This window comes from Peromyscus leucopus, chromosome 19 (genome assembly GCF_004664715.2).
Source record: "Peromyscus leucopus breed LL Stock chromosome 19, UCI_PerLeu_2.1, whole genome shotgun sequence".
NCBI classification, from domain to species: domain Eukaryota; kingdom Metazoa; phylum Chordata; class Mammalia; order Rodentia; family Cricetidae; genus Peromyscus; species Peromyscus leucopus.
This window is the reverse complement of record NC_051079.1, coordinates 5,858,246-5,883,523: the sequence shown is the minus strand read 5'-3', so window position 1 is coordinate 5,883,523 and position 25,278 is coordinate 5,858,246. Positions and strand designations below refer to the sequence as shown.

Below are 25,278 nucleotides of genomic sequence, written 5' to 3'. Positions count from 1 at the left end.
GGGTGGAGCTTACCGGAAGTGAGGGGTGCTCACTCCACGGTTTCACCACAGTTGTGCCTGGGCTTCTAACTGGCTCTTCCATTTGTCAACATTTATCCACGAGCCTCTGCATTGGCAAACTCCCCACTAGGGCAAAATATGTCTACTTGATTTTTTAAAAAGTTAGGCTTTACCCTGTGGTCTGGAGAAGGGTCATTCAGATTTATTAGCAGATGCTAATGGAACCTGCTCTCAAACAAACAGGGGAATTGCCCACAGCAAAAGGGCAGCAGACACTACCTTCCAAAAGTACTGTGCGTTTGTTTAGTGGTCAGGGATGCAGCTTAGCTGATAGAGTACCTGCCTAGCATGAAGCCCTGACTTTGATCTCATGCCACGTAAATTGGGCATATGATGCATGCCTATAGCATTTTGGAGGTGGAGGCAGGGGAATCAGACGTTTAAGGTCACGTTAAGGGGGTGGCTTTAGTGACATGTTCACTGTGTAAGCATGAAGACCTGGGCTGAGATGCTACCACTTACATGAAAGCAACCCCAGGGCAGGAAGGCAGGGGCGGGGGACATGACCTGGGGGCTCGCTGGCCACCCAGTCCAGACAGATCTGTGAGCCCCAGATTCACTGAGGGACCCTTCTCAAACAAACAAACGAACAAAAAACCGTGAAAGACAATAGAGGAACACACTGCACGGTGACCTCTAGCCTCTGCATATGCATACATGGGTATATTCACACACACACATACATTGTTGTCTTAAGGTTTTATTCTGTGAAGAGACACCATGATCACAACCACTCTTATAAAGGAAAAATATTTAATTGGGGCTGGCTTCCAGTTCAGAAGTTTAGTCCATTATCATGGCGGGAAGCAAGGCAGCATGCAGGCAGACTTGGTGCTGGAGAAGGAGCTGAGAGTTCTACGTCTGGATCCACAGGCAGCAGGAGAGAGAGTGAGACACTAGGGCCTGGCTTGAGCTTCTGAAACCTCAAAGCCCCCCCCCCTGCCCCCCAGTAACACTTCCTCCAACAAGGCCACACCTACTTCAACAAGGCCACACCTCTTAGTAGTGCCTGTCCCTCTGGGCCTATGGGGGCCATTTTTATTCAAACCAGCACAATTATACATATACACCAAGAAGTTCAAGTCATCCTCAGCTACATAGCAAGTTCAAGACCAGCCTGGGATAGGTGAGACTGTGTCTCATGAAGACACGAACAGAACATAAACCGGGTCTGTCCCGGAACACCCTGTTCCTCGTGTCCTAGCTTCTTTTCCTTTTCCTCAGTTTCCCTTCCCGTCTTCCGCCCACTCACGGTCTTTGCTCACTTCCCACCTCTCTTCCTTTGCTTCTCATTTCCCCTTGCTCTCTTTTCTTGGGCTCTTCTGGCCTTTCCCATTTCTCTGGCCATGGTTCTTTTGATCCTCAAACACATCACCTCTCGCTACTGCACTGTCCCACCAACTTGACATTTTTTACTGGCTTGGGATTAAGAAACCGGGTCAGAAAACATAGCTGGAGCTCTCAGAGCAGCTCGGGAAGACTTCACCTTCTGTTACCTTGAGTGGCAAGGCTCCCTGGCGTGCACGGTGGGCAGGCGGGGTACTACCGCCTCGCCCGCCCCACAGAGACACCGCGTCTGGGATGGGAGGATATGAGCTTCGATCCCAGAGTCCTTGCTGCTGCTGGCCTCCAGCCTCCGACCTACAGACGGCTCCCTGCTGTTCCTTTTCTGTAAATGACAATGACCGACCTTGTTTTCCCCCCCTCTACCCTCTAATGACATAAAGGTCATGGTTATTCATAGTCTTTGGGGTTCTTGGATCTCATAAACAACTACTCTGTCTGAAGTCAGTGTGTAAATAGAAGGCATGGTATTTTCATTCTCATAGTGGTTTTTTCTTCCCAATCAGGTTGATCTTTTAAAACATTTTCTGCAGGAGTGGTGGCACATGCCTGTAGACCCAGTGCTTAGTGGGTAAAGGCCACTAAGAGTCTAGAGTGTAAGATCATAATCGGTTGCATAGTTAGTGAGGACAGCCTGGGCTCCATGAGACCCTGTCTCCAAAAAAATTTTTTTAAGTTGGTTCATTTTTCAATTTTTTTGGTGTTTATTTTAAGCAATGTCTTCTAGAACACAGATGTCTCCTGTTCAGTGTGAAACTCGTAAAGAATAGCTCGTAAAGTGCTGAGGGCCAGGATGACTTCACTGTGTCCCTTTTCCTAATCTCTCCTTGCATTCAACACTCTCTCCTAAGCCAGAAGTCCCAGAGACCTCTGTCCTCTCCAAATGATCCCTAGAAATGTGTCCCCTCTACTGACACAGGGCCAGCAGTGTTGTTGTGAGCACTGGCCTGGCAGTCACACTTGGCTGCTGGCAAACCTGTGCTGACGACACCGTAAGAAGATAGCCAGAGGAGCCCATTCCATTACCTCCACACTTATTGCTGGGTGCCAGGTCCCATTTGGGGATGAGCCACTAAGAATCAGGATGACCCAAGCAAGCAGGAGAAAATAAGCCCATGTATCCTGAGAGCAAAGGTCCCAGGAAGCATCAGATGTCTCCTGTGAGAAGAATTTTGGCAAAGCACAAGGATTCAGGCATGCCTCCCCAAAGGGACACATGGCCCATTGGATCTAGTGTGTAAGCATTAACACATCCCTCCAATGCCCACGTTCCCTGTTTTTCTCACCTGCTAGGTAGCTTGGAAAGATAAACACTGACTCTGCCTATAAAGGATGCTTACTTTATTCTACAAAATGCACTTCATATTACTAAAGCAGATTTCTTGCATTCTGTTGAAGAATTTCAGACATGTTCCTTAATACTGCCCTGGGCCTGGAGAGATGGCTCACTCAGAAAAGTGCTTGTCACAGGAGCATGAGGACCCAGATTCTAATCCCCAGCTCCATGTAAGAGCTGGGCATGGCTGCATGCATCTCTAATCTCAGCACCAGGGAGTCACAGACAGGAGGATTCTGGGACACAGTGCAGTCAGATTAGCCAAAGGTTTCCAACATACACACACACACACACACACACACACACACACACACACACACACACACTGCAAACAGAAGCATACAGATTGTCCCATGTTTTATTTATTTGAGATAGGTTTTCACTATGTGGCCCAGCTTGGTTTCTCAACTCATAATCCTCCTGCCTCAGCTTCTCAAGTAGTAGAATCTCATACACAGCCTGAGATTTTAGAGCAATACATGATATAAACAAACCACACTGCACTACAAGGCTACTCAGAAAAAACTTTCCAAAGTAGGCACATTGCAGTCGAAAGCCAGGCTTTATTAGCTGTTCCTGTAAGTGAAAGCAAATCCAAAGCATAGGGTGATTAAACTTTAATCCTCCCCATCAGCTGGAGAAGATAGTATGGTTGCTGAGAACTCCTTCTGGGCTGGCTTCCTTTTCTGCCTGGGCTATTTTGGGCACGCCTTTCATTTGATTGCCAGTTCTTCATTCCTGCAGAGGGATTTCGAGCTCTATTGTGACCTCCTGAAATGCAAGCTTTCTTAAGATGTTTGAGTCTCCAAGTTTTGTACTTTTTAAGAGCACAGAGTAGTGAAAATTCAGAACTAGAAAGAGCATCCTAGACCATCTGCTCCAACCGCATGTATGTGTTATAAAGGGGAAACTCAAGTAAGAGATGGAATCACTGTCCAAGGCTGCGTGAAGCATCAGTGGTGACATGACTCGGGCTGAAACATGGCTGCTTCTTCACTGTGTCCTTGGGAAGAAAGGCCTGAGTGTAGGAATCCTTAGTGATATCTGCACTGTTCGAGGTACCAACTGAACTTCCTCTTTCCAGGGTAACTGGGGCTGGGGAGATGGCTCAGCAGTTGGTCAAGTGTTTGTCTTTCAAGCATGAAGACCTGAGTTCAATCCCCAGAACACACATAAAAAGGTTTGGGCATGGTGGCACATGCTTGTCATCCAAGAACTGGAGAATCTATGACAGACCTTGTCTCAAAGGAGGTGGATGGCATTCCTTCAGGTGATGACACCCAAAGTTGCCTTCTGACCTACACACACACACACACACACACACACACACACACACACACACACACACACACACACACACACACACACCCCTACCCCTACCCCTACACATACTGGTGCACACACACACTCACACATACTCACACACCCATAAAACAAAACATAATAACCAAAAAAGTAATTGGGTCAAAGTTAGAAGACTAGTGATGTGGAAATACTAAATATAGGTATGCTGTATTTTAAAATGATATGCCCTAGATTTATGAAACCAAGAGAAGTACGTTCTTCTCTGTACCGAAGTATTATTCGCCTTCAAAGGGACCTAGAAGCAGTCCTCATAGCAGGCATGTCCAACTGTGGGCCATGGCCACATGCATCCCAGCATGGATATGAATATGGCCAGACATTTGGTGATGACAATGCTATGTCAAAACGTCAAAAGGCTGGGCATCCCTGATTTAAAGCATGGCACTTAAAAAGGCTTTTATATTCATAGGCATCTCTCGTCACCAAGAATTGCTGAGCATGTAACCATTGTTCAAGTAATCTCTTAACTCCCTGGAAGTTGACGGCCACAGTGCCTTGGCCTGGTTCCAAGTACAGTAGCCAGTGAACATTTTCTAAATGAATGAGTCAGTGAGCTTTTAATGAATACATAAATTTGCATATCTTAATTTGTATTCTTTGAATTCAGATAGGGCAAGCAACTGAGCATTTAAAATTCTAGCAGGGGTAGGGGGTATCTAGAAACTCAGGGTTTAAGGAAACACATTTCGCTTTTGATACTCTACTGGGCAAGGGGTGGATGGTGGTAGTGGTGGTGGGTGGTGGTGATGGTGGTGGTGGTGGTGGTGGTGGTGTGTGTGTGTGTGTGTGTAGCTCAGAGGGCAGTTGTGGGTGTCATCCTCAGGAATGCCATCCACCTCCTTTGAGATGTGTGTGCCAGAGAAGACCTATTTGGGTGCCATTCCTCGGGTATTACTGCTAACTGGCTTGGAATTCACCAGGTAGCGAAGGTGGCTGGCCAGTGAGGGATCTGTCTGCCTGTTTCTTCTCAGTGCTGGCTTTGCAAGCACTCACTGTGAGCCCAGACATGTGTGTGGGCTCTAGGGGATAGCTCATGGGTCCCCATGCTTTGAAGGCAAGCGCTGTATCAGCTGAGCCACCTTCCGGTCCCTGACAAGGAACTTTTATGAGTTCATATAAGCAGTCAGTAGGCCGTCGTACCAGTGCCTGTTTAGAGGGAGATGTGGCCCATAGAACTATGAATTGGGGGTAAATAGAATGCCACTTTCCTGTGATGGGGAATACAGAGTCCATGGAAGACTCTGACAGGGGTGTCTACTGCTGGACAGCTGCCTCCTGCCTCCTCTGTGACCAGTCACGACCCTTATACCTGCTAAAGCCCTCCCTAGACAGAGCAATGGGAGGAATGTGGATGGTACAAATGCAAATCCACCCCTTCTGGGAAAAGCCAGCACACATGGGTAACGGGAGAGTGGCAACCTTATCTCGCTATACAAAGGCCAGCGTGTAAAATATCACAGTAAATTCATTACTAGGTAATTATAGGCTAAGCCACTTGACCTCAGAGTCAACTTCCTTCTCTGTAAAAGGGCGATAATGCTTAACATCTCACAGAGGTTTCTGGTTTCAGCCTAGAAGGTCTCTGTGCTAGACACTGTGACAGAGCCAAACCCTGGATGCCACTCAAGCTTCCCCTTGAGGCCTGCAGAGCCCTGGCCCACAGGCGCGTGGGAGATTGGGTCTCACCCTAGGTTGGAATCATTCGCCCTTCCTGAGTCTTAGAGCCTGGAAGGCAGGCTTCTGGGAAGGGGAACCAGACAGCCAGATTGGCCCCAAGAGTGTGGGCACCATGGGCTTTTGCCTCTAGCCTTCAGGATCAAACTAAATGGCCCTGTGTTTGCTGCATATGAGCTTACTGTGACCTGAGGCCCTGTTTGATTTTCTGTTCTGCACATTTCCTGTCTGGCGAGAAAATAAAGGGGAGGAAGCAGTTTCCCGAAGTGGGTTCCATCTCTGAATTTCGTCTTCCAGTTCCTTCTGTGTTGTTAAAAATCTCTGTTGTAGAGACAGGCTACAGCGTGCACCAACAGCCTTCCCAACTGGTGTCACGGAGCAGGAGCATCCTGGTTTTCTCTCCTTTAAAAAATATTCCAAAAGTGATAGCTGTCCATTTCTTGTAGTATTTTTTTTTTTTTAACGAGGCCAGCAGATAGCTCAGTCAATAAAGTGAGTGCCTTCCAAGCATGAGCCCTGAATTCGATCCATGGAGCCTTTGTTTAAAAATCTAAGGACATTCATTTGTGACCTCATTGTTGGGGAGGTGGAAAAAGGCAGGTTCACCGGCCAGTTGGTCCAGCTTATTTGGTGGGTTTTAGGCCTATGAAAAACTGAAAAAAAAACACAAAACAGTCAGGGTGCCTTGGGAAGGATGCCTGAGGTCTCTGACCTCCATATACATGTGCATGCATGTATCTATGTACTCACACATGCATCTACATTCATGAACACATGCATGCATACATATACACTTAACGCTTACTTGTAACATTATCACCTATTCCCAAACTCCTAATATTTTGATGCAATAATTCCCGGTGCTTTGCTGTTCATATACTTTAAAAACAAACAAACAAACAAACAAACAGCCTTTTCCCTAAAACTGTCATCCCTGGGCACACTCTGCCACTTTCGTGCTACATTTGTATTTGTAAAAAAATAATATACAGGTGAAGCTGTACATTTAAAATATATTGTATTTTAAGTATATTACAAATATCTAACCAATATAATTTTAAAAACACTTAACAAAATTCCATCAGTACTTTGTTTTTCTCAAGTTCATTTTCCTTTTGGAAGAAAGAGAGAGAGAAATATTGACGACTGGGCATGCTTTTCATGGCTCCAGTGTGGTAATCTAATAACAGAGCTTTCAGATACATATTTCACTATTCCAGAGAAAAAAGAAAGGCACACAGAGGGCGTTTAGTCCATGTCTGCTAGACACCCTGTGCCCTGCAGCACATAAACAGCAGTGGCCCTCTTCCTGGCCACTACAAGAGCCACCTGCATGGCTTCAGCTTAGGAAAGAGCTACACGTTCGTGTAATGGGGTAGAGGTCATTTCAAAGCAACTTTGAAGTTCACACCATATTTTCATTTATTTCTTGCAGTGAAATTAAGATTTTTATCTGAAAAGAAAAAAATGCAGCGGCAAGGCCGTTTCACTCCAGGAGCTGCCGGGCCGACTCCTGTCTCTCCCCACACGCTGCACTTTGCCGAGTGTGTGGTTAGTAGCATCTTGGTATGCTCTGTCCTGTGTCCTCTTCCTCTACAGCCAGAAGCACCACACTCAGGGCTGCAGTCCTTTCCCTGGACTCTGCCTCACAGACATTAACAAGTTCCCTGTACTTTTTGCTAGATTTGCAGAAAGCAGAAAGCCCGGGCATCTGGGCATCATGGTTACTGGTTTGCAGTATTCAGTGTGTGTGTGTGTGCACACACGCGCACACGGGTGGGTGTATAAGGAAAGAAAGACAGAATCCCTCCACCTTGGAGGGCTCCTCTCATGTAAAATGATAATGTCTTCATGGAACCTGTACACCTCTTACAGACTTTAAATTACTTATCCCCAGTACAATGTAAACACTATGTAACTAGTAGTTGTACGATATTGTAAGGAATGGTGATGAGAAAAGCATCTGTCTATGCCCAGTATGGATTTTAGACAATGCCAGTCACCTTCCTTTCACTTTGGGTGTGTCACCGCAGATATTGGAGGTGCTGTACCTGCTGCCGTTTGTCCTTCTCCATGCAAAGCACCCATTGTACCTCTTCAGCAGCGCGATGTCATCTTCTGTCATATTTTTCAGTTTTTTGAGACATGATCTCATGTAGCCCAGTGTGGCCTCTAACTCACTACTATGTGGCTGATGATGCATGACCTTGAACTCCAGATCCTCCTGCCTCTGGCTTTTGAGTGCTGAGTTACAGATGTATGCCGCCACACCTGCTTCTGCGCAGGTAGGGAGGGACGCAAGGCTTTACATGTGTTTGGAAGCACTGAACTACACCCTCAGCTTGCTCTGTCCCTGTCTGTCTCTGTCTCTGTCCACACACACAGTAAGAGAGGGAGGGGGAGGGTTCATTCAAGCCTGGCCTAGAGCTCACTATGTACTCTAGATGAGTCTTGAACTTGTGGCAATCCTCCTGCTTCAGCCTTCTCAGTGCTGGATTACAGGCATGGGCTCCTATGCCCAGCTTCTCCTGCCATCTTTACCTATTGAAAGGTTGGAAGGGTCATCCCTGCCTGACCTCAGAGAGGAAGCTGGAAGCATATGGTTTGGATTTCTCCAGGATCGTGCTGAGCACGGGACTGATCACTGGACTGAGCCTAACCCAGGTCCTCAGGCTCCAGATACATAGGTTCTCTCTCTCACACTAAATATACCCTATTCACAGAGCTTTGCCAGATATATGAAGATGGCCTTTACTTAAAAATAAAGTGATTCAGTGCAATTTGGGTATGGAAATGTGTTTAAACTATACTGCAAGTCTGCATGCACCCAGTCTGGGCTTTGATTTTCAAATGGTTCTGACAATGAGCTACAAAAGCGGAGATTCTTACACCCCCTGCCCCCGCCACAGAGACAGGTTTCTCTGTATAGCACTGGTTGTTCTGGATCTCACTCTGTAGACCAGGCTGACCTCAAATTCACAGAGATCCACCTGCCTCTGCCTCCTGAGTGCTGGGGTTAAAGGTGTGTGCCACCACCGCCTGGCCTGAGATTCTTACAGTGTGTAAACTCAGAGTCAGTAGACTCAACAAGGAGCTGTAGAGATTGGCACATGCATACGTGTGTGTGCAGACTTGTGTGTGTGTGTGTGCACACTCAATTAAAAATAAAATCTTAAAAATATAATAAAATGGGCCCTAGGAATTTGAAGAAGGAGCCCATGAGTTGAGTAAGTGGAAATTTTGACATGAAATGTGGATACTCAGAAGATTTTGGGGGGCTAATTCCTCACTGTCTTCCAGATGACTGAGACTGATGCAAATAGTCCTCTAAGTAAATTATGAATACAATAATCATCAAATTTGAAGCACCCTGGTGCTTGCTGACCTTTTTTTTTAAACCTGTGTAATGATTGGGAATGATTTTTTTGTTTTTCTCCCTGGGTTCAGGTTCATTCTGTTGTTTATTTAGAGTCAGTAGAAAGCAGCGTTAGCGTCTGGGAAAGGCCTGGTAAACAGTGCTGGAGAGAAAGGGAGCAGGAGCACCCTTCAGGACTCGACTGTTTGAGAAGCTTGGGATAGGCGGAGGGGACAATGGCTGGCCAGTGGTGCTTTTAACTAGAACCATGAGAATCCAATAGATTATGTCATTCCTCAAATGACATGCCCCAGTCAACCACAGATTTCCATCACAGGGAGCGGGTCCTTGCCCATGAGACTCTGATTATAGTTTGCTTGCTACGAATAGCTGTCAGGGTGTCTGAAAGAGTGAGTCAGAATGCTGCTTTCCCTGGGCGTGCCATACATCGTGTATAAATGTTAGCGGTGTGTGTGTGTGTGTGTGTGTGAGAGAGAGAGAGAGAGAGAGAGACAGAGACAGAGACAGAGAGAGAGACAGAGAGACAGAGACAGAGACTGGATCATACACCTTAGTTAAAACCGGGGAAAGGTTCGAATCTACACTAGATTCCTTTTCTACTCTGTTGTACACTGTAAATTAAAGCATAAAATAATGCAATAATTTCCTCTGCACATACCTTTGTGGAGGTGTCACTGGGAAGCTCGAAAAGTCCAGCTCAAAAAGTCCAGCTGGAAAGTGAGAGCAACATAAGGCAGAAGCTGCATTCCTAACAGATAAAGTCATTCAGACTTTCAGTTTAACTTCGGTCGTTTGTTTGAGGCTGTGCCCCGGGGGGCTCCTGTTTGAACAGCACACAGCCAGGTTAGACTGAAGAGACGAATTTTTCATTAGCTTCTCTGGGCAGCTGCCTCAAGTGAAATCCCTTGAAGGATTCGACTTCCCCCAAACCATTGCTGGGTAGGTGAGATGGATGATTACGCCACTGCCAGGCAGCAAACTGGAGCAGCTGGGAGATGCTAATGTAGAGATAAACCAATTGACATGCCTGGGAAATCTGTGGGGGCCAGATATGGGCAAGGGGAAAATTAGAAATGAAGTCCCAGAGGGTTGCTTCATGCCAGAGTATTCAGTTAGATTTAGCAAGTTCTGTGAAAGGAACTAATAAATGCCGTTTTACCTCTCCCTGGCCACCCCGCTGTTAAGAGTGGACCCCAGGGCCTTCCCATGGTAGACAGGTGCTCTACCACCGCGCTGCGTCTCCAGCCCTTGCTGGTTTCTTTTTTTCTTTTGTTCTGTTTTTAGGCAGCATTGCACTGAAAGTTAAGTATTTGAGCAAGAGAGTGTTCTGACTAGAGTAGGTTTCTTTAAAGATTTTATGTTTGGTTAAATTTGCTGCATTTAACTAGGATAAAGAGAAAAATCTTGAGTATGCATATGTCTTAGGAATACCTGTGCAACACCCAGATTAGACAGAATTTTCTAGCCCTCTGGAGGCCTTCCTCTCCATTCCCAGTGAATGGCCTCCAGAGACTGCCAGCATCCTGACCTCTGTCATCACCGATGCCTCCTGCCTGTCACTCCCCATGGACAGACACACAGCGTGGGCACTTGTCTGTCTGATGACCGTCTGTCCCATCCAGAAGACCTCGTTCTTTCCTCCTTTTCCTTCACTATGTGGTTTTTCTCTTCTTTTTTCTTTTTGCCATAAGACCGATAAAAGAAGACAGAGATGCTGTTGGAAAGAACAGGAGAAATGGGTGGATGGGAGGGCCCTGCACTCCCAGGTGGAAGATCTTGAGTTCCAGACCCACACTGAGCTACATATTAGGACCTTGTATCAAGAGCAGAAGACAAAGAAAAGCCAACCAAGCTAAACACAACAAACAAACAAGCCACAAAACGCCCTTGCTTCCCTAGCCCAAGGGAGATACCTTTAGATTTATCATGAGCTACCCTCCCCAAATAATAAGAAAATGTCAAGCATACTTTATTCTGTTACCCAAGATGATAGCCATTGTCTGCAGGGGTTAAGGTAAAATTCAAATGAATTCAAATTCATGAGAATTGAAAACGCAGAAGCTGAGCTTGGCGATGCACACCTGTATTCCCACAGCACTCAGGAGCCTGAGGCTGGAAGATCAGGAGTTCAAGGCCAGATGTTGCTTTTTAGTGAATTTAAGGCCAGCCTGGGATACATGAGATCCAATCTCTGCAAAAACCAAAAAAATATCTGTTTCCTCCATGGCACTAGACACGCTTCAGATGCCCAGCTGTGACCATCAGGTACCACAGTGTAGCAAACTATTAGCTCCCTGTCTCTTCCTCCACATTTACAGCTGTAAGGATGCTTTATTGAGCTTTTTTTTTTTTTTTTTTTGAGGACTTACACCTCTGCTGTTCTGAAATGATAACTTCTAGGACGTGCCTTTCCCCCTTTGGGACCTTAGCGAAGCTCTGTGGAGCCCTATGGCTCTCCTTTTTGTCAATCTCTTATCCACTGGGTCTCAGCTTAGACTGCCCCCCCACAAGCCCACATCAGGAGCGCAGACTTCTCCTGGACCTCCCATCATCCCTCCCGAGCCCTGTCAGGGTTAAGTGACCCTCCGTGAAGCTGCCACGTCATCTGGCCTTCTTGTCCCCTAATCATAGTCATCTGCTGATCTCTCCCGGGGACCCCCACCCAGGGGCTAGCCTTTCTCCTTTGCTGTGTGGTCCAGCCCCTGGTACCAGTCCTGACACTTGGGAGATGTTAATTAATACCAAGGAAGGAAGGGGCTGTAGGCCACAGGAAGACAGATCAGTAACTGCCTCGCTTAGAGTGAGGGCAGCTTCTCTTGTCTTGGGGTGGAGGCAGCTCCGAGAAGGATGTTTTTGGAAACAGTTCTCTGTGTGACCAGCTTTCCGAACAGGCTTCTGTGCCCTGAGCTGATTCTTCAGCAGAGCCGCTGTACATCTAAGTCCTCTGCTCTCGTTCTGGTTCGAGTTTGTGGTTTTCCTGTCTGGAGAAGTCGTGCTGACAGACATGTACAGACTATGGGGCTGGCAGGTGAGTGATTCTGCAGAAACACAGATGGAAAACAGCACTGAAGAAGGATGCTAGAGAATCCTCCTGCATCTGTGGCAGGAAGCTGTTCTTAGCATGGCAGGCCAAGTCTCCAGGGCCAACCTGCCTCGAAAGGAGGTGTTCTACCCCAGGACACATGAGAGAAATTACGACTCACGCAGAAATTCACTTACCTGAGTAACATGCAGTCCAGAGACAAGCTCAGTGTGGCAGATTCCAGGCCTCGGTTTGCACCCCTGGACCCTGGCTTCATCTCTAGGCATTGAGGGAGACAGCAGGTAGCAACAGTTCCAAGTATTCAGTGTCTACATGAAGGGAAGGGAGCGTTCACTCTGCCACGGACCGCCGCTGCCTGGGATTGTATTGGGGGCTGGGGAGGTGGTTCAGCTGGTAAAGAAGTTACCTTGCAAGCCTGAGGACCTGCGTTTCAGTCCCCAGAACAGACATGACAAAAAAGCCCGCTGTGGTGGTGGCACACATTTGTAACCCAGCACCAGGGACGCTAGACAGGTGGAGCCCTGGGGCTCACTGCCTCGTCAGCACAGCCCACCTGGCGAGTTCCACAGGCATGAGAGATCTTGTCTCAGAAACCGAAGTGGAAGATGTCCGGGGAATGGCACCTCAGGATGATGTCTGGCTTCTCCGTGTATCTGCACACACGTGTGCACCCTCACACATGTACACACACAGAGATACAAAAAGCTGGAAGCTGCATCAGGATGGGGCAAGAGTCTAGAAGGAAACTCAGGAAGGTTCAGGAGACCAATTCTAGTCCTTACCCTTAAGGGCTAAGCCCTGCCCCCTCCCCAGGTCCAGCCGAAGAAATGCTGGCTTCATTTTAAATTTAGCAGGAGCCATCCGTTTATGATTTACACTGTAAATGGTAGCAATCTGGAGAAGTAAATGTAGATATCTGGACTCCTCAACCAATCAGTTATGCTTTGAATTTTTGCTCTTTCTATGCAGACCTGGCAGTGTTGGAGCTGCGCTGAATGAGGTCACAGACTAACTACAGTATTAACCCTGCAAATCTGTTCATTTCCGCCGAGCCCCCTCAGGCAGGATATAGAATGTGTCCAATTGAAAAGCTATTACAGACTGCAGTGCAGTGATGGGCTGAATTGTAACTGGGGTGTGTGCATGTGTGTGAGTGTGCGCACATACAGCCAGGAAATCATTCAGGAAGCCACATACTAGGTATTTCTTTTTAACATAATTTCTTTATTGATTCTTGGGGAATTTCATATCATGCTCACCCCCCAGTCTCTCCATATCCTCCCCTCATCCCTGCAGGGCCCCACCAAAAGAAAATTTAAAAAAATCAAAACAAGCAAACAAACAAACAACCTCTTTGATCCTCCATCTTTTCCGACCTCTCCAGCACCTCGCCGTTCACCGTGGTGGCATTGGGAGCCTCAGTGTGTCACATAGTATATATACTCTTGTCCAGTCAGCTTTGCTAGCAAGTGTTCATTGCGATGAGTCACTGGTCTGGTTCCAGGACTCTGGTTTCTGGTACACTATCATCACTGGATCCTCACTGGAACTCTTCTCAGATATCCTGTGGCTGCCTCAAGTCACGGAGATCCTGTAGGTATCATTCCACAGGATCAGTCCCTTCATCATCTCCAGCAGGTCCTAGATGGGGTAGATGTTAGGGTGGACCAACCCCAGGCCCAGCTGTGTGCCTGGGTGGTGGCTGAGCTGGTCAGTCCAGGCACTGGGGCCACCCACCTCAGGTGAGGGGATGAAGCCAGCTCCCCTAAGGGTTAGTTCTCCCTCAGTCGTGTGAGGGGTGGGACCATCTCTCATGAGTGTCATCGGGGCCAGCTGTCTTGCTGCAGTGTCCAGTGAGGGACAGTGCCAGTGAGGGGCAGGGTGGCTCAGCATGGACCTCTGATTTCATCATGCATGGTTCCTATGGTCCCCTGAGATGACACAGGCCACACACATTAACACAGACCCCCGACTGCAGCTGGACCATGGACCCAGACAGGGCCCTCAGCAGCAGCTTGGGCCCAGTAGGTATTTGTTAAAAGTGGTTTCTTATTGCTTTGTGAGTGTGTGGATGTGATATGTATGTGTGTGGATATGATACATGTGTGTGTGTGTATGTGTGTCTGTGAATGTGTGCACACACAAGTCCCAGCATACATGTGGAAGTCAGAGGGTGACGTAGGGAGCTGGTCTTCTGTTTCCAGCCTTATTTGAAGAAGGGTCCCTGTGCTGGGGAGTTTTATGTAAGCTTGACCCAGGCGATAGCACTCGGAGAGGAGGGAGCCTCAGGTGAGAAAATGCCTCCCTAAGATTAGGATGCAGACAAGCCTACACGGCATTTTCTCAATTAGTGATTGATATGTGAGGGTCCAGCCGTTGTGGGTGGAGCCACCCCTGGGCTGCTAGTCCTGGGTTCTATACGAAAGCACCTCTCCATGGTCTCTGTATCATTTCTTCCTTCCAAGTTCCTTATTTAGGACCACGATGTGCAAATAGAAGGCACATACACCCTCCCCTCCCCGACCTGCTTTTGGTTGTGATGTTTCATCATAGCAACAGGAACCCTAACTGAGACAGAAATTGGTACCAGGATAATGGGTATTTGTAGCTAGAGTTTTCCTGCCTTGTCCACAATCAGAACAAATCTTTGTCACCCACCAGTCCCGCAGCTGCTCAGACCCAACCAAGTAAACACAGAGACTTCTATTGCTTAAAAACTGTATGGCCGTGGCAGGCTTCTTGCTAACTATTCTTATAGCTTAAATTAATCCATTTCCATAAATCTATACCTTGCCTTGTGGCTCGTGGCTTACCGGCATCGTCACAGTCTGCTTGTCCTGGCGGCAGCTGGCAGTGACTCCTTCTGCCTTCCTGTTCTTTCTTTTCTCCTCTCTGTTAATCCCGCCTATACTTCCTGCCAAGCCACTGGCCAATCAGTGTTTTATTTATTGACCAATCAGAGCAATACATTTGCCATACAGAACATCCCACAGCAGGTATTGCTGTAACAGACTTAACCACGTTGCCTTGGAGAGGATTGTGGAAGGACTTTGGAACTTTGGGCTAGAAAAGTCATTGAGTGTTGAGAGCTCAGTGGACTGTTCTGTAGGAGCTTGGAAGGTAAGACTGTTGAGGGCAGTGCAGACCTTGGAGGCCTGGCTTGTGAGTTTTCAGAGGGAAACAAAGACTCTACCAAGCCATCTGTGTGAAGAATCCGTGGCTCTGGTCAGCTGGAGCTGAAGAATTCGCTGCCATTAACAAGAGACCAGAACCAGAAAGTGAAACCTTTGCTTTGCTGGGACAATAGATGCTGGCCAGCTGGGACTGAAGAATCAGCTGTGATTAAGAAGAGGCCAGCGTCATTTTGGCGAAATCTTCTGGGAAGTGTTTCATCAGGATCAGCACACAGAAGCTGTATTTCAGAGGCAGCTGAGGTTGTACCTTGTCCTGGTAGCTGAACTTGGTAGTGTAAGCATCACCCAGGTGGTACTGGTTTTGAAGGCATGAGGGGTCGTGGAGAGCAGCCGAGGCTTGGACACTGTGGGGTAGGCTGGGATCCCTGAAGAGAGCCCAGGAGAGGCTATTGGTGAAAGTACAGCTGGGTTGCAGCAAGAGACCCCAGCTTTTGGAAATACCCGTATGGTGAGATGAACCACCATGAACAGCAGCAGCAGTGGAATGGAGCCAGCCAGAGCCTAGAAGACAAGTTGTGTGTGCTGCAGAGGGTGGAGCCAGAGAAGCGACCCAGGCCTTTTGGAGGAGTCCAGAAGATCGTGAGTGAATCCCACACATTGGATACTGAATTATTTACACAGTTGGAATTTGGTTTTGCTTTGATTATGACTGTGCCCTGGTTCGTTCTTCTTGAAATGAAAAACCATTTAATTTTTTTATTATTGTATAGGAGCCCACAGTTAAAAGACTTTGGACTTTAAAAGAGAATGAATTTTTAAAAGTGAGTTTGTATGACTTGTGGGATTTTTTAAGTCTGAAAATGTTTCACATCGTGACATCAATATTAACGTGAGATCTTGGGATTGAACAAGAAAGGAAAGGTTGTGGCTTACCTTAACAGTGATGTGTTAGTGTGTCAAGCTGGCAAGGGGTCAGTTGTGCTGGCCAGTTTATGTCAACTTGGCACAATCTCTAGTCATCTGAGAGGAGGGAGCCTCGGTTGAAAAAATGCCTCTGTAAGACTGGGCTGCAGGGAAGCCTGTAGGGCATTTTCTTAGTGATTGACGGGGCGGGGTGCTCTGGACTTTGTGGGTGGGGCCGCCCCTGGGCTAGTGGTTGGCGGTTCTGTAGGAAGGCAGGCTGAGCTAGCCATGGGGAGCAAGCTAGTAAGCAGCACCCTGTGGCCTCTGTCAGCTCCTGCCCCCAGCTCCCTGCCCTGCGTGAACCCCTGCCCTGCCTACCCTCGATGATGGACTAGATGTGGAAGTGTAAGCCAAATAACCCTTTCCTCCCCGCTTGCTTTGGTCATGGTTGTTGATGGATCATAGTTGTGCTTCATACACCAGGCTAGCTGACCCAAAAGCTCCCAGGCTGTCTCCTGCTTCTACTTCTCACTGGCCAGTAGGAACACTGGGATTACAGACCCGTGCTCCTGGGCCAGGGTGTATATGAATTCTAACTCCATTCCTCACATCCACACTGCTAGCATTTCATTTACTGTACCAGTCCACAGCTCTTGATCACTTTTTAAGGGTAAAGTATGTTTTCTGTCATCCAGAATGGAAAATGCTACTTCTGGCACTTAACATTAATATGTTCTACCATCTGTGACTTTGCTGAGTTATCCCCCACCCCACCCCTACTGCCTAATAACCCTTTCAGCTCCTTTTCTTTGTGTGTTCCGGGGCCCTTTTGTGTTCTTAATTTCTATTTTGCAATATTGAAAAATACAGTAAAGAATACTCTAGTGAATACCCATGAATTTGCCACCCGATTTAGGAACTGAAAAATGAACTCTCTTCAAGTGACAGTTTCTGGGCTCTGTTTCATGCGCCATGCAGAAGAGCGCCACACAGATGGTAAACATTTTGTGCAAGGCCCCATCACCTCACTGTTCTAGGGGCTGCCTGGGAAAGCTCGCCCAGCCGCAGTCTCCGTTGGACTTGGCCTTAACCCTAAGTAGTCTAACAGTTGAGCTCCAGGTAACTCCTCAAGCTGATCCAGGATCAAGAAACCCATGATGCTTTGCAGATTTATGTTATCACTTGCACTTTAGGCACAAGACTAAGCGACTCTTCTTCTGTAATCTCTATCAGAGGCATTTTTCATGTAACCCATCACTATTTTTGGCACATATGGTGAGTGTGTTTGAAAACAGTCTCTGACTAAATTACAAATCTGAGAATGGAGAGTGTGTGTGTGTGTGTGTGTGTGTGTGTGTGTGTGTGTGTGTGTGTGTTCAGTCTTACAGACTGCTCTTTCGGTATATTCCTCAATTGCTTATCAGCTGAGTCATCAAATTGATGACTCTGAATAGCTGACCCTGTGGAGTGCCAGAAACCCATTGTGACTTGCCTGTGGTTTGGAATCACCCATGGTGTTTAAGCATTTATGCTGTATCCTGGGACGACTGGCGTCTTTTCTGTTTTGGGAGTGCAGTTCCTTGAACATGTACCTGCTGCTGCCACACACTGCCTTCATTCTGATCTGGTTGCTCATATCGCCTCTTCTGCTGCTGGGACTACACATCATAGCAGCAGCACCTGCCTCATCTTCTTCACCCTGGAAACTTGATCTCTTCAGAAGTCAGGCATATGGCACAGATGCTGGTCTGTGGTCTGCAAGCACACATTCGTCACTTGAGAGTTCTGTTGTTTTGAAGCATCCCAGAGCCACAGACTCCCAGGAAGAGAACTGGGGAGCAAGTAACTGGCTTTTGATTTTTTTTAAATCTATTGACTGATAAGCCCGTGTTGTCTCTTTGAACAGTGGATGGCTAGAACTGTGCAACACTCTTTTGTGATTAAAAAAAAGAACCTTAGGAAACTGTCTTACAGAACACACATGGCTAAGATCTGCTTTAGTCCCTCTGCATAACAATGAGGGAGTTTTCAAAGAGAAGTATAAACCACACATGTTTTGTTTGGGTGCGTATTGTTTTAAGCATTGATTATCTCTTCATTTGAAATGAATAGGATTTCTCCACAAGCCACTTGTCATTTGCATAATATGAAAATTCATTTGTATAATAAGCCCTCAGAGTCATCAGAATTGGATCCCGAGCACATGAGGTTTTCTTTCTCTCTGTGGCAGGGTTTGCTATTCTTATAATCATTAAAACAAAAGTGAGAGAACCTGCTGATTTTCCAGATTTTATTACCAAGTGGTTATCATTGGTACTCACTCCTCATTTCTTATGATCCCTGTTTTCTGTCTGCGTTAACAACAGAAACCATATCTAAATGTGCTTCTCTCTCTGTAGGACAGTCGGCCCAATATGTCAAGACCCCTGATCACTAGATCCCCTGCATCGCCACTGAACAACCAAGGCATTCCAACTCCAGCGCAGCTCACCAAGTCCAATGCACCCGTCCACATTGACGTGGGCGGCCACATGTACACCAGCAGCCTGGCCACCCTCACCAAATACCCCGAGTCAAGGTAATCACAAAAGTGGGGATGTCGCTCTCAGAAGTGCATGTGTTTTGATGCTCTTGACTGTGTTTGCTTCCATCAGAAGAACAATGTGGCCTGGCCAATGCCAAGTGTAGGGCATGACCTGCTAAGGCTATTCAGGGCTATGGTTGCATGGCTTCCACAAGTTGGGGCACAGAGTACATGTCCAGATGTCACTTTCTGAGTGCCATGGTGTATACCTGTAATTCCACCATTCAGGAACCCTAGGGAAAAGAATCATGAATTCAAGGCAAGCTGGTGCTACATAATGAGTTCAAGGCCAGCCAGGACTATAGAGTGAGACCCTATTTCAAAATAAAATGGTGGGGGCAAGTGAAATGGCTCGGAGCAGGCCTAATGGCCTCAGTTCAAACCCGTGTCAAAGTAAAAGGAGAGAATCCAGAGGGTTGTCCTCTAAGCTCTACATGTGTATGTGGCATGCATGGGCACACACATGTGCACACAGACATGGAGAGCGAAAAAGAGACAGACAGACAGAGAAAATTGTTGTTGTTTATTTTTTTTCTTTTGGGAAACCTGCTACTCAGCTCCCAAATAAATCACTCACGGAAGCTTATTTTTACTTATGAACATCCAGCCTTAGCTTGCCTTGTTTCTTGCCAGCTTTTCTTAACTTAAATTATCCCATCTATCTTTTACCTCTAGACTTTTCCCATTCTCTTACTTCTGTAAATCTTACTCTTACTCTGTGGCTGGCTGTGTAGCTGGGTGGCTGGCCCCTGGAGTCCACCTCCTTCTCTCGATTCTAGATCTTTCCCTCCCAGATTTCTCCCTCTATATCTTCTCTCTCCCTGCCAGCCCCACTCATCCTTTCTCCTGCCTTGCTATTGGCCATTCAGTTCTTTTTTAGACCGTCGGTGTTTTACACAGGCACAGTAACACAGCTTCAGAGTTAAATGCAACGTAAACTAAAGTAACACACCTTAAAATAATATTCCCCAACAGAGAATAATGTTTATAGCCTAAATAGACAAGATAGAATAAAAATCATAGATACCATAAAAACGTTATGAAGACCGGCATTTTAGCTTTTCAGATCTCTCTTGATTGCCTAGTACTTTATAAAAGAATTTGAAAATCGGAGTAAAAAGGATAGAAAAGTTTGTTCTCTTGATTTACAGCTTTACTTTCCACAAGAAAAATGAAAGGGTTAAAATAGAAGTTTATAAGATGTCCTCAAAGCTGTGCATTTTACAACCCCGTCTCTCAGGTATTAGGGCAGGTGTGACTCAAAAATACTAAGAAGGCGCTACAAAAGCCCATGGTCGCAGTGGCTGTAGTTTTCAAGAATATGGCTTTATAAATATTATTCTTTTTGAAGTGTACCTATTTGTATTCCTTCCAAGCACCATTCTCTAGGGTATCCACTTAAGGATCATGCTTGATTCCCGGCCTTGACTTCCCTCAGTGCTGGATTGTGACCCAGAAACACAAGCCAACTAAATCCTTTCCTCCTCTTTTGGTCAGGGTATTTTATCCCAGCAACAAAATGCAACTACAGAAAATCGCTGCTGGCCCTTCAGATGCAACATTAAATCCAGGGTGAAGTAAAAAAATATATACAAAGGTCCAAATCCTGTCCTTAAATGTAGGGTAGCTTAGTGGTCTGGTCTGGTGGCCTTTGCTTTGGTTAACTTTTAAAACTTCTGATATAAGGGGGAACTTAATGCAGCTTGAGGGGCCTCCTTCTGAAGCTCATAGGAACAGAAGCATTTCTGATTTGGCATGTTTTCAAATTGTAGAATATTTGTCTATAAATAATGAAAAATCTGGGGAAAGAGGACCCAAGTCTGAACATGAAATTGATTTATGTTTTACACACACACACACACACACCAAGTATCATTCTGTATCATATTTCAAATAATTCTGTGTATGAAACCAAGTTTCATGACCTGGAATTTTCCATGTAGCGTGTTATGTTGTTACAGAGAAGATCTTGGGGACTGGGGAAATAGCTAAATTGGTAAGGAGCTTGCCACAAAAGCATGGGTCCAATCCCCATAACTCACATAAAAAAAACTGGTATGTCCCTATAATTCCAGCTGTCCCACTTAGCGTTTATTGTGAACTTGACATACACCTGGAAGAAGGGACTTCTGTTAAGGAATTGCCTAGGTCAGGTTGGCATGCCTGTGGGGTATTGTCTTGATTGCTAATGCATCTAGGAGACTCCAGTCTACTGTAGGCATTACAGTCCCTAGGCAGGTGTCCAGGATGTATAAGAAAGCTAGCTAAGCATGAGCCTTCAAACAAGCCAACTAGCAAGCAGCATTCCCTAGGGTATCCACTTAAGGATCATGCTTGATTTCCGGCCTTGGCTTCCCTCAGTGCTGGACTGTGACCTAGAAACACAAGCCAACTAAACCCATTCCCTCTTTTTTGGTCAGGGTATTTTATCCCAGCAACAGAATGCAGCTGGAACACTAGTACCAGGGAGACAGAGATAGGTGCATCCTTGGGTCTCACTGGCCAACCAGCTAATTATGCAAGCTCTAGGCCAATAAGGGACCCTGTCTCCAAAAACATGATGGGCAGCTCCTGAGGGATGATGCCCAAGGTTGACTTTTGGCCTCCATACACACATGCATCCCTCCAAGCCCCACAAACATGCATGAACACGTATGTGCACACACTCGAGTAGAAGCCCATGCCAAGGTTTTGGACTTTGGAACATTTTGGATGTGGGTGTTAGGACCATTGGCCCGTGCCTTAGGCAGCTGGTTGTGTTCTGGTTGCTCAGTGCAGCTGCGTGGGTCTTTCCCTAGTCTAATGGAGGTTCTAGTGCAGTCTGAGGTTCAGTCCTCTGTAGAGCTCTGGACGCGCTTAGACCTTGGGCTGCAGAGGCAGATTAAAAGGGTGATCGCTCCTCTTCATTCTGTAGCTGTCTCACATAATTTTTCATTCACCTCCTGTTGGTGATCCATATTTTATAAACAGACCTCAATTAATGTCTCATTAGGAGACTTCCCTAGTCTACCTTTCTGTGAATGTTCCTCAAGTCCATGTTTTGACCCTCATTGCTCACGTCTTGAAACGTGCATCAGCTTCCAGATTCCTTCACCCTCTAGAGCTGTTCGGTCTCCTAGTAACCAGCTGCCACATGTAGCTAGTGAGCATCCAGAGAGCGGACATTCCCAATTGAAATCCCCTCTTGCCATACATTACACACTGAATTTTGAGGCATAGAACCAAAAAAAAAAAACTATTCCAATGATTTTTATATTATTTCCGTTTCTTGTTGGAATGATAACATTTTTAGTGATGTAGAAATATGTTTCAGACAAGTTTTGTTTCTTTTCACTTTGCCCTTGTGGCTGCTAGAAAATGTAAAATTGCTTCTGTGTCTTCTTTCCTGTATGGCAGCACTAAACTAGGAATATACATTTTTATGAAAAGAATTAAACCTGTCCTTTCCCCATCCTGATACCTGCATATATCAAAAATTGAAATTTTGCCGGGCGGTGGTGGCGCACGCCTTTAATCCCAGCACTCGGGAGGCAGAGGCAGGCGGATCTCTATGAGTTCGAGGCCAGGCAGGACTACCAAGTGAGTCCTAGGAAAGGCGCAAAGCTACACAGAGAAACCCTGTCTCGAAAAACAAAAAAAAAAAAAATTGAAATTTCCCATCAACCTAATTAGAAAAGGCAGAATTGTTCAGCTTGCCTTCCTAAGTTTTCTTGTCATTTCCAGTCACTCGTCACCCCTAGTATCACAGCAGCAACAACAAAGAACTGTTTCCTTTCTTTTGGTGTTTCAGAGGTCAAACTCAGGGCCTTGTGCATGGTAGGCACATGCTCCATCGCTAAGTCTCACCTCCAGCCCAAGCGGAAGTGATTTGACTCGTACACCTGCATTTAGATGTAGGTCTGTAATTCGCCTGGCAGTTATTTGATAGGTTGGTAGGGCCCAGTGGCCGAACACCTGCCTTCTCTCTTGTGAAGCAGGTACAAATGCGTCTTCTTGCAAAGCTAATCGTTAATGTGATTGTAGAAATCACTTCCTGGCCCTGCGTTTGATGCACAGTAGTCTGCCATGCGCAGCAGCTGTCTCCTTTCAAACTGCCTCCCTAATTCTAACTGACCCCCACTCCTGCCTTCCCTGCAGCCAGGGACAGACAGCCTGACCTTGGGGTCTCCTTCCTTGTGTCTGTACTGTGTCCTCTCTTATATACCCTGCCTTGAGCTCAGCCTTTCCAACAGGAGAGAGCTTTAAGCTTATGTCAAGTTTCAAAGGAACTTCTGTCCCCATGGCTTATACCTAAAACAAACGACACTGGTCAGATAACACTGGCTCAGTGTTCAGTTGGCCACCATGTGCTGCTCTGCTTCTCCTTGGTTCTTGTGACACTTTTATAAGTAATTAGTATTCATCTCAAAGAAAATTCAGAAAGGGACCCACACTCAGAGTTTAGCAGTCAGACATATATAGAAGAACAGGTGTTTGTGATATTTCCCATAGGTGTCAAAGGTCCCTTCAATTTCTGTGAAGATCTCCGACCTAGTCAACCCTCTGTCAATAAAGCCCCAACAGACCAATTGGGTTACCCATGACCTTCAAATTACTAGCAACTCTGGTTAGCACTCTGTAGGTTCTAGGGGCTTTGAACCCTCCTATCCCTGAAGGACTCCCCATGCCCTACCCACTTAGAGCCCCTGGTTCTTCTCCAGCTACCTCTTTCTGGTGGAGCGGTTCAGAGGGAAGGGAGACTTCTAGGATTACAAGGAAGACTTGTAGTTAAGATTTCTAAGTAGCAGCCTTGAAAGACGTGGGGCGTAGGGCGCGAGGCGGGTGCACAGTTTTGTGGAGCAGCACATGCACAAGGACCTGAGTTTGGCCCGGGCACTGACAGGAACGGTGACTGCTCTAAATCTCCAGACGGGGCTACTACTTGGCCTTGCAGTCCATAAGAACACCTGGTTTGGATCTATAATGAGTTTATACCCACGAAGTTTAAAGGAAAAACAAACCCCACAAACCAACACAAAAACCAGACCAAGGACAGCATGCACATTATATCTTAGCATTCGGGAGGCTGAAGTAGAGGTATATTGAGTTCGGGGCTAAGCTGGCCTAAAGAAAGAGGCACTATGAGAAAAACCAAACCAAACCTGTACAGGGATAGGAGACAGCCATGTACATGTAAAGATGGGCGGTCAGAAGTCAGCAAATGCGCACTCATGGAGCTGCTTCCTGTTTTTACAAATAAAGTTTTACTAGAGACAACAACAAAGAAAAAGTCAAGAAAAATATGCCACCATCAGATATTTTCAGATATTTACAGGCCTGTAATCTGAGCTCATCAGGAAACAGAGGCAGGGGTGTTGTGAGTTCAAAGCCAGCCTGGGCAACTTACCAAGATTGTGTCTCACAATAGTTTTTTTTTTTTAAAGAGGGTAGGGAGCTCTGGGAATATAGCTCAGTGGTAGGATACTTCCCCAACATCCCTGATCCAACCCAGCACCACTTAAAAGGAAAGAAAATAAACAGATACAGGTCTACTCACTTGATTTGTAGTGTGAGCATCTGAGGGGAGGTGATTGTAGATGCTGTATTCTTTCTCTGGCCTGGGCATATTTGAAGGGTAGAGCTGATTATGACTGACTCAAAAACATGGGTGACACTTTATTAACACAATTGATAATGAAACACGTAAATATTGCGATAATTTGTTTATTAAGCCCCATGCCAAATTACAGGGCATCCTGAAGATCTGCTCTTGGCATATGTGTATGAAGAACAGGCACTCAGTAATCATTTTAAGAAAGACTTGTCTGAGTTCAAAGTTGGGTCTTTCACATCCATCACTGTCCCTTTTAGCAAAAGTGATTTTAGTAGTGCTATGCTGCTGTTCATTCAGATTTGAACATTTCCACTTGGGGAAGTGGCCTGATACTACTAATCAATAGGACCTACTGGGTGGTAATAAAGGGAGGGTCTGGGTGGAAAGAGCTCACTGTCAGCCAGGGAGTGCTCAGGCTCCAGTCCCCTGTGCCAGCTGAGCTGACGGCTTGACAAAGCTTTTGTATATTTTAAACCTGGTACATGAGTTAACTCCCACGTAAGCAGATTATGCTAAATGGATGTCTCCAAAATAGCTGTGGAGTTACTAAGCACACGGGGATATGTAGATAACTGCAAAACTCAAGTCCCCCTTTTTGCAGCCATGGGGTTGATACCCATGACCACCCAAGGGTGTACGTCCAGAGCTTCAGGATGGAGGAGCCACGCATGTGTGCCTGGCCAGCAGAGATCTGTCATCTGGCATGCGTCACTCTTACACACGTTAGACATTACAGATCAGTGCAGCAGAGCTGCACTGAGGGGAAGGCCAGTCAGTGTAATAGGAGACCATCAGGGAGGCCAGGATTGTGAGTTCCAGGCCACTCTGTGTTGCATATATACCCTGTCTCGAAACAAAACCACCTA

At 46.4% G+C, this 25,278-nt stretch overlaps 1 protein-coding gene across 3 annotated transcripts in view; it reads left to right on the top strand.

Annotated features, from left to right (window-relative positions):
* The window catches only part of Kctd1 (potassium channel tetramerization domain containing 1), a 200,589-nt gene that overhangs the window by 136,072 nt on the left and 39,239 nt on the right, over positions 1-25,278 (top strand). For all 3 annotated transcript variants that reach the window (XM_028892019.2, XM_028892020.2, XM_028892018.2), the window contains exon 2: positions 18,635-18,813. In XM_028892019.2, the coding sequence (XP_028747852.1) occupies positions 18,635-18,813 (179 nt within the window). The remainder of the gene's footprint in view (positions 1-18,634; positions 18,814-25,278) is intronic.